The 13,175-nt window shown below is 41.0% G+C and overlaps 1 protein-coding gene across 1 annotated transcript in view; it reads right to left on the bottom strand.

Moving 5' to 3' along the window:
* The window catches only part of TMEM182 (transmembrane protein 182), a 129,063-nt gene extending 117,411 nt beyond the window's left edge, over positions 1 to 11,652 (bottom strand). The window contains exons 1-2 of the mRNA XM_069204440.1: positions 11,303 to 11,652; positions 8,640 to 8,748 (exon numbers count right to left, since the gene is read on the bottom strand). Of these exons, the coding sequence (XP_069060541.1) occupies positions 8,640 to 8,748; positions 11,303 to 11,443 (250 nt within the window). The 5' untranslated portion in view covers positions 11,444 to 11,652. The remainder of the gene's footprint in view (positions 1 to 8,639; positions 8,749 to 11,302) is intronic.
* Positions 11,653 to 13,175: the final 1,523 nt, after the last annotated feature.

The raw sequence follows: 13,175 nt of genomic DNA, 5'->3' as shown, positions 1-13,175 counted from the left end.
GAAAGGCAGGGCTGGGTGCAGGGAGGTGGGCTTTTGAGGTAATCTCATGGGTACTTTTCTGTAGCTCAAAATCTGCACTAAATATGAGAATTATAAAACAGCAAATACATTAAACAAAACCGGAAATTGACCAAAAAACACTACCTCACATAATTGAGGTGTTATGAGTCCATCACACTCTTAGACCCCAATACAACTGCACCTGCTGTACTAAGGATACATGCAGCCCTGAGTAGCAGACCGTCTTCTCTGCCTCTTTCATACCTTTCACATAAAGCCTGGCCATCACACCAATCCTCAAACAACCCTCTGTTCCTTTAAGAAGAACATAAGCTCCTACCTGTTGCCCCCATTTTGCAGCATGGGCTTCCTCAGCTCTAATGCTAGCAAGCCCTGTGCATTTTTGTAACTTAAGGCAGGCATGATAGTGATGCAGTGTACCCCCCACATTCTCCCACCACCTCAAGTTCTGGGGCCCTGTCCTCTGCACAACAAAGGTGACCTGGACCAAAATACTACCATGGAAAATGGTCCACAATCTACTTTTTGCTACCAAGGCAGCCATAACTAGGGTGTAGTGGCCTCCATACACTTTTGGCCACAAAGTCACTGTACTTGCTGGGCCAATAGTAGTGATGGCCATTTTCTAAAACAAAATCAAAAACAATGAGCCCCCATAACTTGCCATCTTCCTCAAGGCATCACTTTGAGAAAGCTGTCTCTGTCCACTTATTAGACAAATTATTACCCCCCCCCCCCACAGAGCCTACCCTCCTTTGGGCAATGTCTTTGATGCTATCCATCAATCTTACCCCTCCCCTCTTTTTCCTGTGCCCTTAAACGGAGGACCAGGAGTCCGGAAGATCAGAGCTCTGCTTCTGAAAGTGACCTTATTGGCCTCTCTGGGACCCCTCAACTCAAGTAAACGGACAGCTGAAGCCAAAATGGGGTTCTATGGTACCAATGTACACAAGCTTTATTAATTTTACAAAAATAGTTCTCATACTTTTTTTCTTTAAAAAAACAACAACCCTGAACGGTTACTGGTGACCTTGAGTTGAGTCCGGACGAAAATACAAGGGGGTGGGATGGGGTCTTGTGCTTTAGGCCAAGGGAGGGACAGAAAGCTAAAGATGAAAGTGGCCTTCTCGCTAATGTACCTGTTCCCTCAAAGAGATGCAATTGCATGCAATTGATTAATCACCAAATATAAAGGCTGCTTGGCAGCCAGTATAGGCTTTAATTGATGGTGTCACTTGAAATGCCTTGATAATAAAGGTTTATTATTTTTGAAAGGTCACATAAAGCTGTTGAGTTGTGGAAAGTGTCCTTTAAATGCACACATGACAATGCTTGCACTAAGAATAGCCTGATTAGCTATTAAGATATATATTTGTTGAAAGCACACATTTTATTTTAAACTGTGTGGCAGCCAATCTCATAATGTGTTTAATACCTTTTTAGAATAATGTCTTAAACTGTGTGGCAGCCAATCTCATAATGTGTTTAATACCTTTTTAGAATAATATCTTACATAGCCACACTTCATTTGGTTAGAAGCTGGGACCTATTAGGACTATAAATACACAAGTCCCTGTTCTTCACTGCTCCAATCAGGATTCAATGTTGTGACTCTGTCCTCACACACAGACATCTGCAGATACTGTATTAACCAACTGAGGTTTCATAATATAAAAGAGTGCATTACCTACTGTTTAGTTTACGTTGCATCAATTTCCATATACAGGAGTGGACATTATTTTATCTGCAGATACCTGCAGGTAAAAAAACAACAAAATAATGTCAGAATATTTTGTTATTTTCACTCATCTCTGACCCTGCCACAGCGGCTTTCAGGATCACTGTTCTCATGCTTTTTTGTAAGCACTTCTATTGCTGCTTATAAATGAAGACAGTCTGGAAAAGGGCCAAATAAACAAAGTCGCACTTCAAGGCCATCCTCATTTACAAGTGTTTACAGAAGCTTTTGCGACTCCCTGTGAATACAGCCACAGATCACCAGGAGGTGCGTACCACAGTTTGAAGACTTCTGGTTTAGAGTGGTGTGGTGGGTTAAAAACAGAACTGGAATACAGCATTGAGAAACTGCCAGGGGTTGAGATTAATTCAAGCATTCTACCCGTCATCCAGTGGCGGCGGGTAATTTTAGGAGGGAGGGGGCGGACAGGACACACATCCACATTCACACATTCTCACACGAGTGCACCCACACATCCATTCACAACATTCATTATCAAATATTCAAACATACACGAACGCACGCACCAAACATTCATAAATAAAACACACACACACACTTACCTTCAGCTCTGTCTTGGAGGTTCCAGGAGGGTTTGAAGGGCTGCCTTCCTTCACTGGCTGACCCTAGGTCAATCAGTGAAGGTGACCCTTTGCCTCATCACTGAGGGGGAGGGCCTTGAGGACCTTTGCTGAGCTGAGGATGCCACTCCAACAGGAGCTGTGACCTCTTCAGCCCAGCAAAGTTCAGCTCAGGCAGCCAGGAGCCTGCACAAATAGCACATGTCTAACTGCTGGCTGCCTGATCTGAAAACTGAGAGTGCCTGTTAAGCTGACCTTTGCTCAGCCTGGCCAACACTCTTCTTGAGGGGCAAAACGTGGGGGGTGCGGCCACTCTTCCCCAATGGAAGGGCCGTGGCTGTCATCACCTTATTATTGCTGGAGTACATCTGAGCCTGTCAGCAGTAGAATTGTAGAAGAATAAGAAGTGTATTTCATAATTGACAATTGTGTTTTAGGGATGTGTGTTTGTACTTGCATGTCTCTCCCTAAATTCCTTCTTAAATTTCAATATACCCCACCAATTTGCAGTCATTATTTCTCATGTTTCCACCATTCACCCATGTCCCTCCCACATTTACTGCTAAATTGTATACAAATATCTGTGGAGATCTCCACCACCGGGCCAAGATCTCTGTACAGAAGAGATATGCGAGGTGAAGGGGGAGTTCTCTGCACAGAAAATAAAGGAGAGATGGAGCAAACTAAATTAAAAATGCTTTTATATCACAAGAATAACAGCAAGAGTTGTGGCTGTGTAGAGGTGGTGTGCACTTCCGAAAAATAAGATCAAGCAAGTGTTCAGAGTCCGTGAACCATAAAGTCTCAATTGAATGTTGAAAAAGAGTGCCCAAGCGGTTTTATCACCCAGCCACAGGGTGCATGGACTGTCTCCTCGGAAGGGCCACAGTTGGTTTGTAGAGAGAGGAAAAACCACAGCACATCGCAAATTCGTAGAAGTGTCAATTTATTCTCCTGTGGTATATCAGAAAAGACATAACCTGACCCAGTGAGACAAATGGGCGAGGTGACAACAGGCCAATACAGTTCTCATATTCGGAAAAACAACAGCCGACACGTGTTTCGTCAGAAATGACTTTTTCAAGGCTGTGAACATAATGATATGAAGATGGAATGCATCAATCACATGTATTACATGGAATATCGTCCAATACAATGCCTGGTGTAAAGTGGAATAGAAATGAGAATTGTGAATAAAGAGAAAAGCCTGATGCCACAAGTTGGTAAAATGCCATATTCCAAACCATGAGCATAGAAATGCCAAATCCAGGACAAAAGTGAAAGTAGAAAAATAACAGTGATAGGTACAAAGATTTCTTTGGCAACAGTGTGCAAGTACCAACATCCAAGGTTTGTGGTGACAAGCAAAAAACAGTGATAATGTATAGTATAAAAAGTGAGTGAACAGTGGTGCATGCAGCGTACCAAGAACTCCCAGAGCATTCGGTGTGAAGTTAAGTTAAAAAATGATAAGATTGTGGAATCAAGAAAAACGCATAAGCATAGGAAAAAAGGGAGTCAAACATACATCCAACGTGTGGAAGTATCAAGTTATGCTATCAGACTCCAATGGGCACAACAATTGTCAAGTAGAGTAAAAGGAGAGAAGGTCCAAAGACCATGATAAGTCTGAAAAGGGAGAGACAAAAATGAGCCATAAATGAAGAGTATTAAGGTGTAATATATAAGGTGAGCTCTAAAAATCATAGTCTAGGAGCAGACACGGTTGGGTAAAAATATATCCAAAGATAAAATGAAAGAAGGTATGTAACAATAAATAAATAAAGTGTCACCAGTGTTATGGCAGGACACTACAACCGGCATGCTATAGAAGTGTTTTTATGCGGAGGACCATTAACCCATATCTTAGCACATTGTTGCTGGGAACGGAGAACTATTAAGTGAGGACTTTGAAAAGTGAATAACAGACGGCCCTCTCGTAGACGTGTAAGCTGTGTCAGGAAACAAAAGGAGACCCGCTAAGTGGGTGAAGCATGTCTCTGAGAATACTATAGATATGTTATATACGAGGAGGACCATTAACGCATATCTTAGCACATTGTTACTGGGAACCGGGAACTATTACGTGAAGACTATGAGAGGTGAATAACAGACGGCCCGCTCGTAAACGCGTGAGGCGTGTCAGGAAACAAAAGGAGACCCGCTAAGTAGATATAGCCTGTCTCCGAGAATACTGTGGCCAATGGTCAAGATTAAATGAGAGATAGAAGAGTCTTACCTCCGAAAGAGCGAATAATGCCTTGCCGTTGTGCTAGCGGCGTCGCATGGTGTCTGGGTTGTGAGCTGGTAGAAAACTACTATTTATATGTAAAAAAAGGTTGAAAGAGAGAACGGACTAACCGGAGCCAATTCATGCGTCTGCCATGTTGAAAAAGAAAATGCAAACCTCATGTGTTGGATGAAGAGAATTGGTGCATGTGCCTGAGGTTAGAAAGACAATACCATAAAGATAATTTAGGAGACAAAGTGGCATAAGAGAAGTATAGATGCACAGGTTTGAGTGTATGAAATAACAGTCATTCCAATTGAAATAACATATGAAAATATGGTCACATATGATAGTGAAACATGGCGTTGGCATGGAAAACACAACCTAGGTACCACAAAATGTTTGTTAACGGCATATAATAATTGTCAACAGATAAACTCAGGGTTGTGCATGCAGGAGAACAATCCATGGTGGTAGTATCAATTCTGTTAGAAAGATGTCATTGAAGGGTAATGAACTATAGAAAGAAATGCAGGTCCTTGTCAGAGTTAAGACCCTCCTCGACTGCCCGTAACTTAATAATCCATCTGCTCTCCAGTTGCCTAAGGCGGAGAGTCATATTGCCACCCGTTGGGCAACTGCCCAAAGTGGCAATACCATGTATGTGTTTGCCCAGTCTTTCTTGCAACGAAGTTCCAAATTGTAATGTACTGCAAAGGGGTAGTCATTGTTATTGTTTCTGATTGCCCTAATGTGTTCCTGTAGTCTTTCTTTAAAAGGTCTGATGGTACTCCCAACATAGATTTTGTTGCAGGTACAAACAATAAGGAATACAACAAATTTGGTGTTACAATTCATAAATTGTCTAATGGAATATGTTGCGTTTGTGTTGTAACAAAATTCCTTTGTTTTGTCCAAAACAAATTTGCATACATTGCAGTGGCCACATTTGTAAAAACCTAGCGGTGGTGGGAGAAACCAACTGTCGTTTACAACTGTTGGTAAAAAACTGTGACACAGTTGGTCCCTCAAAGTGCACCCCCTGCGATGAATCATGCTGGTTTGTTTTTAAGACTTTTCTTAAGAATCTCATCCGATAGTAAAATGTGCCAGTTACTCTTAAAGATCTTAAACACATCTGAGCTGGCATAGCTATACGTGGTTATGAAAGACAGGGCCTTCTTTTTATCAACCTTCCTGTGTGTTTTATTGGAAAGTAGGGATTCTCAGTTGATCTTCACTATCCTGTTGTGTGTGTTACCTGACAATCTCTGAGAATAACCTCGGTTTAGGAAGCGTTGTTCCAGTGATTCCAGCTGCTTGGAAAATTCTTGATCTTCCTGACAGTTGCGTCTGATTCTGACAGCCTCACCAAAAGGGATGGCTTTGATTTGAGAATGTGGGTGCGCACTGCTTGCATGTAGAATCGAGTTGGAAGCAGTCGGTTTTCTGAATAGCTTGGAATAAATGTGATTCCCTTTAATGTAGAGTGTCAAGTCTAAAAAATCCATACTTATTGTGCTGGAATGTCTGGTGAGATGTATGTTGTAGCAATTAGTGTTCAGATGGTCGATGAACAAATCCAGTGTGGTAGAATTGCCTGACCAGAAAAGGAGAACATTGTCAATGTACCGACCCCAATACATGATATGCTGCGTAAGTTACGGGGGGCATTTGGTCCAAATGTGATAATGTACATAGTAGTCCATATATAGATTGGCAAAAGAGGGTGAAAATGTGGCCCCCATGGCTACCCCTTGTCTTTGTCTGTACCAGGCACCCTCATGTAAAAAAAAAACACTGTTGTCCATGACAAGGTCAATCAGATCTATTAGCATGTTGGAATGTTGCAGGAGTTTAGCTTCTCTTTTGTCCAGAAAGTGTTGGATAGTGTTGGATAGCAGCCATACCCTTTTCTTTAGGTATGCAGGTGTATAGAGAAGTGACATCAAGTGTCGCTAAGGTGTGACCTTCTGCCCATTCGTAATCAGCAATAAGGCTAAGGAGATGTGTGGTGTCTCTGATATATGACGGCAGATTACAAACAAAGGGTTGTAAATAGAGGTCAATGTACTCAGAAAGTGTTTCAGTAGGAGAGTTAATGCCAGAAATTATGAGTCTGCCAGGTGGAAAGGCTGCCGGTTTGTGTAGAAAGAGTGTAAATGCATGGAAAACTGGGCGTTGGATTGAAAAGGTATTTGTATTCCAGATCAGTTAGGAGACCTTTGTCTCTCCACAGACCTAATTTGGTTTCTATGTCCTTGGTGATTATACCCATGGGATTACTGCTAAAATTGCAGTAGGCCTCCTTATGAGCGGGCTGTCTGTTATTCACCTCTCATAGTCTTCACGTAATAGTTCCCCGTTCCCAGTAACAATGTGCTAAGATATGCATTAATGGTCCTCCGCGTATATAACATATCTATAGTATTCTTGGAGACATGCTACACCCACTTAGCGGGTCTCCTTTGGTTTCCTGACACGGCTTATGCATCTATGAGCGGGCCGTCTGTTATTCACTTTTCAAAGTCCTCACTTAATAGCTCTCCGTTCCCAGCAACAATGTGCTAAGATATGCGTTAATGGTCCTCCGCATATAAACACTTCTATAGCATGCCGGTTGTAGTGTCCCGCCATAACACCGGGGACACTTTATTTATTTATCGTTACATACCTTCTTTCATTTTATCTTTGGATACATTTTTACCCAACCTTGTCTGCTCCTAGACTATGCTTTTTAGAGCTCACTTTATATATTACACCTTAATACTCTTCCTTTATGGATCATTTTTGTCTCTCCCTTTTCAGACTTATCATGGTCTTTGGAACTTCTCTCCTTTTACTCTACTTGACAATTGTAGTGCCCATTGGAGCCTGATAGCATAACATGATACTTCCACATGTTGGAGGTATGATTGACTCCATTTTTTCCTATGCTTATGCGTTTTTCTTGATTCCACAATCTTATCATTTTTTAACTTACCTTCACACCGAATGCTCTGGGAGTTCTTGGTACGCTGCATGCATCACTGTTCACTCACTTTTTATACTATACATTATCACTGTTTTTTGCTTGTCACCACAAACCTTGGATGTTGGTACTTGCACACTGTTGCCAAAGAAATCTTTGTACCTATCACTGTTATTTTTCTACTTTCACTTTTGTCCTGGATTTGGCATTTTTATGCTCGCGGTTTGGAATATGGCATATTACCAGCTTGTGGCATCGGGCCTTTCTCTTTATTCACAATTCTCATTTCATTTCCAGTTTACACCAGGCATTGTATTGTACGATTATCCATGTAATACATGTGATTGATGCATTCCATCTTCATATCATTATATTCGCAGCCTTGAAAAAGTCATTTTTGACGAAACACGTGTCGGCTGTTGTGAACTGTATTGGCCTGTTGACACATCGCCCATTTATTTCACTGGGTCAGTTTATGTATTTTCTGATATACCACAGGAGAATAAATTGACACTTCTACGAATTTGCGATGTGCGGTGGTTTTTCCTTTCTCTAAAAATACTTTTAGCTCTCCAAAATGGCTTTTGTGAATAGGGTCCACTGCCAACTGCAGCTATTTCTGCTTGGAAACTTTTTTAAAAAAAGTTTAATGTTATGAACTTTCAGTTTTCAATGTTACAGACCAGCTTCAAATTCCAGTAATAATAATCAGTCACTTTCTCTTTCAGCTCTAATTGCTAGTTCAGTCATCATATCCCACACAATTTGTGACTCTGAAAGGAAGCGAGAGTCATGTACGGCGAACCAAACTCAGAACCACATAAATATCTCCAAAATGTGCAGTACTCCTACACGCACAGATAGGTAATGCTTAGGTTTGACATACATGGATATAAATGTCTTCCCTCATTCGGTCTTCAAATCATACTGCTTGTTTATGAAACGAGCGGCACTCACTCGGATACTGTTGGCGTAGTTCCAGTTCAAGTCACTTTAACTGTTGTTACTACTATTCTAAAGCATGAAAATAACGACAATAAGCCAATTAGACTGTACCTATTAACTTCAAAAGCGTGATGACAATGGAACTTCACTTACTGAACCAAAACTTCGACATGCTGTTTGCACCGTTTCCAGCCTGTCCTTCAAACCAGCACCTCCAGAAAAAGCCTTCATGGTGGTGAGTGACCACAGGTCCCTCTTCATTCTACATTAAAAAGAAATGAATGCATATTTACAATAAAACACAGAAAGTGAGGCATCGGGTGTGTATAACACAGTCCACTGCGCCATAATCTGAGTGAGTTGCACAGTTCTAACTTTTATTTCTTGAAGTTCATGCACAAAAACAAGCCACCATGTTTGGGGCTAAATGTCCAGCAGGACACTACAGGTTGCGACTGCAAAGTCGCCGGTTAAATAACTGTTAAGGTTTCAACATAAAACTGTTCCCGCCTATACAACTAGCAGACCGAAGTTGTAGTTGCAGCTTTCACACTTGGCTAAACTTTATGATCTTGAACAAATTACTGTATTTTCTTTTAACTCAGTTTTCTGCAAACAAAATGTAGAACTTATTGCCTGATTACAAGTTTCCAGGTGTGCAGTGAGCATACAAATACAAAGGGCACAATTACTGTTTCTGGGTGGCATTCCAATCTCAGTACCATGCAGTTACAAGGTTTCAGACCAGGAATGGGTTGTAATATATGGGTCCAACAATTACTGGGCCATTTCGCACACGTTTTGTCCTGATTCAGATCCCATTCCCACCCAGAAATGTATCCTACTTTCAAGAGAAAGAAGTTCAGTGCATAAAAACAAGTGGTGTTATATGGGAGTTTGTGTTCGATCAGCTCAGGACCTGCATCCACCAAGGAGATACCACTCTCCAGACTCATAGTCAGCCTCAGAGACGCAGGCTAACTACATACTCGAGATATTGCACTGATAAGTGAGCATTGATCCAAAAAGACACTGTTATGGTCATGTAAATGCATTTCTTTATGGTTGATACGTCTTAAGGATGTCTGGCTTTAATGTTTTTTCTTAATTTACTAGAAATATGTGTTTTCAAATATGTTCATCCTTAACTGCTAGCTGAATCAAAAGTACCGTAGTGAATTTTGATTTGACATTTTAAGAATCAAGATTTTCATTTGGTATCTGACCGGGTCGCCCTGTGGTGCATCATGTTTATTAAAATCTATTCATATGACCCATATTGAATTAAATATTTTGATGTCTTTTTTAAGATTATTTTCGGTAGTTGTCAGAGTTCCTCGACTAGACAACATGCAAATGAACAGTCCCTCTAGTAACATAGGGCCTATTCACAAGCGGATTTAGGAGTACGTAAAGCAGTACTCCTATAGTAGTCTTTTGCATCTTTTGTCTCTGTGAATTAATTCCAAAATATCTAAAACTGGAATAAAATGGTAATACTCAGGGAATATTCATACACAGTTGGCAAAAATAGAAAGGACTGTGCGCACTTTCCACTTTCACCGATAACAAGTTGGACGTTTCATGACCAATTCACAAAGCATGCAAGTGTACATTAAAAACACTACTCCTGCAGTACTACTTATATAGTAATAAATGCTTCTGTGAACAGGACCCTCAGTACCTAAGAAATAAACAACAAAAATACAATCAAGAAATAAAATACAGATATCTATTTATTGATATATTTAGATGATGTGTAAAGTGTTACATGTCCCCACCACCACTTTGCATAAACTTCCCAGTCTCGTGATACTCAATAATTTAAACAACAACCTTAAGCTGGAAGCTTGTGTAGAGCCAGAACTAACTGATCAGTACTTTCAGCTCTTTTCAGATTCTCTGTCCTCTTCAGCATAAAGAGCCTGGATCACAGACGTTCATCTAAAAATCGGAAATCTTCACCTAAAGAGTTACTACTATGCCTGGATCAAATTTCTTATTTGTTTGAATACTCGAATAGTTTTAGATCAGTCAGGAATCTATGTCCGTCATATATTTAATCGAGTACTCAAATGGTTAAGTACTTGCAATTATAAGTAGCGGATATTCAATATTACTTGCAGCAATTGAAGCTTAACGTGAATTTGGAAATGCTACTTTTTTTCTCCATGAGGGATTAAAATCCCGAAAGAGAAGTGCTTCCCCTAAAGCACTATAAATGTTAGTAGGGTTCACTCCTCATTTCCAACCTTGAAATGCCCTTGACAAAATAAATGTGTTTCTGTACAGTAGAAAATCATCTACAGTGCTTGGTGAATACACACAAACATGCAATTCTGTGGTGGTTCAGCAAGGCATTCATAAGGACCATGCAAGCATCCGCTAATCCTCAATTTGCATACATCCCAGCATACTGTCAAAGAATGTCTGTATTACCAAATCCTATATGGCTAAAAGTCGGGTATTCCCCATTCTCTGAATTAAAATACTTCAAATAAAAACAGAATTTCACCTCTTGTAAACGTTTTAACTCCTCAATATGGAAGGTAGAGAGTACTTTAAATTGAAACGTAGCAGTACAGGTACTCATTATTTAAAGTACCTCGTTGCTCATTAGAAGCGTCTACTCCCCGTTTAAATGTATTTCAGCAGTGGTGAGAAATGCAGGTACTCTCCCTTCCACAATAAGGAAGCGTAGGTACTCATTACTGGACAGTAACTGCCCCATTTAAAGCACTGAACGTAGATGTACAAACGCCTTCTAGTATAGAACCCAAAGTAATCACTCTGCTCATATAAATATTCGTACAAACCCAAGTTTTATTTCGATTGTCCGGACATTTCCCAACCTCCGTTGCAAGCAGCCAATAGTCTGTTCCGAAGGCCACCAAAAAGATCAAAATTCCCAGAGCACCAAAAAGGCCGCCAAAGAAAATGCCCACGCTAAGTTTCATTGCTGACGTGTACTTATGTTCCCGAGTGGGCGACTCAAAATCCAATCCTTAAACAAAGAACACAGTTTGGACGACTCGACCGTGTCTCCTCAGTTCTCCGTCCCCTCCTGTCTCGTGCCTCTCATGGCCTGGCTCCGTCTCCTGCCCTCTGTGCTTGGCAACTTGCAGTGTCAGGCCTGGGGCTGCCTTTCTATTTTAAGAAGCTAGTTCAGAAGCGCAGCTGTCCCCCCACTCGCTCTCTTTCAGGGTGTGTCCAGTCCGAAATAACTGACCTTGCCCCAAGTATCCCGAGAGGCAGGGGCTGGCTTACAATACTTACAAAGTGTTGGCCCCAAAACTGCCCTCCAGCTTTCCCGCATTACTATGCTATGTTTACTAAGGAAACATTGTCTAGAGTTCTCTCTCTCACTATTTACGTGAAGCAGCCAAAAACACAAGGACTGGCATCTGTGACGTGCAGCTGCTTTACGAAACACGTGTAAGAAATACATGTTAGAATGTTAAACTTGCATTCCTTGTTTCACTTTTAATTGCTGCAGTCTTAGCGTTGAGTTTACTTCTCAAAGAGTAAAGGCTTTAGAATTCGCCAAAGAATTTGGACAGCGGAAAAAGAGAAAAGAAGGAAAGGGAGTGAAGAACTAAAAGGCTGAAGGCTGAAACGTTTGTAGGAAAAAATGGCTTTCCATTGTTGGAAAATGTATACAAAAAACGACTTCCAGCTACAGGCATTTTGTTGGATTGAAATTGTGTTCAATTTCATAATCCTATTTTACCAACCACTCTCACTGTACCAGTGCTCCATAGCCCCTTCCACCGAAGCTTGTTACATGTTGTCACGTCACTATATACCGAGTGGCACACTTTAGGTTTGATATGGTGCCCAGTCTGCCAACGAGTTCTGCTTCAGCACCGAAAACTAACGTTAACGTCGCGTCCTCTTCCTCGTCCCAGACCTTACTTTATGAGGGTGAGCCTCACCATGGAGACGTGCAGCTGTGTCGATACTCCAAAAAAAGGTGCTTTAATAGATGGTTCCCTCCCTTCTTTTTCCTGTATCTTCTCTCCTTCTAACATACATGTTTCTTACTCAGTCTGTTGGCTATGGAGCTTGAGTTGTGACGTGGGTATTTTGTTTGGTATTCTGCTTTAGCGAATTGCAGTGATGCACTCCATGGTCCTTTGAGGCACAGCTGTAGCTGCTGCAGGACACGCCTTGTGTACAGAAGGATTCCTGGCAGCTGTGTTAAGTAGCAGCCTCAATCTTGTTTTTTTGTTTTTTAAACAGAATTTTATTAGCATTTTACTCAAAAACACAATACAGAGATGGTTGCAGTAATGCATTATACAGTAATCATTATCATCATACAATGTTAGATTGTAATTTAAATCAGGTTAGCTGCTCTCCTGGTCTACTCAACATTTGAACATTTTCAACTTACACTCTGTGCTACACTCTCTACTAATTTAGTCAATGATACCGCCCTAGTCACCCGATCCATTATATACCATGCCTTACATCAAAGTATGACTTATGTGATCCCTTCTCCTTCAGCAACCGCATGTTGTGTAGGGGACATGGAGCTATCTGGGGAGGGTAAATCCGGAGTTTTCACACATTCAATCAGCCAATCCCAACTTCTGGCTATGTCAGGATTATAATGCCCTTTCACTGTGTTTAGATATAATACTTGCTTTTCTATTTCCGCCCAAGTCAATAATGTTCTTCTCCAGG

The sequence above is a fragment of the Pleurodeles waltl genome, chromosome 8 (genome assembly GCF_031143425.1).
Source record: "Pleurodeles waltl isolate 20211129_DDA chromosome 8, aPleWal1.hap1.20221129, whole genome shotgun sequence".
Lineage (NCBI taxonomy): Eukaryota > Metazoa > Chordata > Amphibia > Caudata > Salamandridae > Pleurodeles > Pleurodeles waltl.
This window is presented reverse-complemented; position numbering and strand designations above follow the sequence as displayed.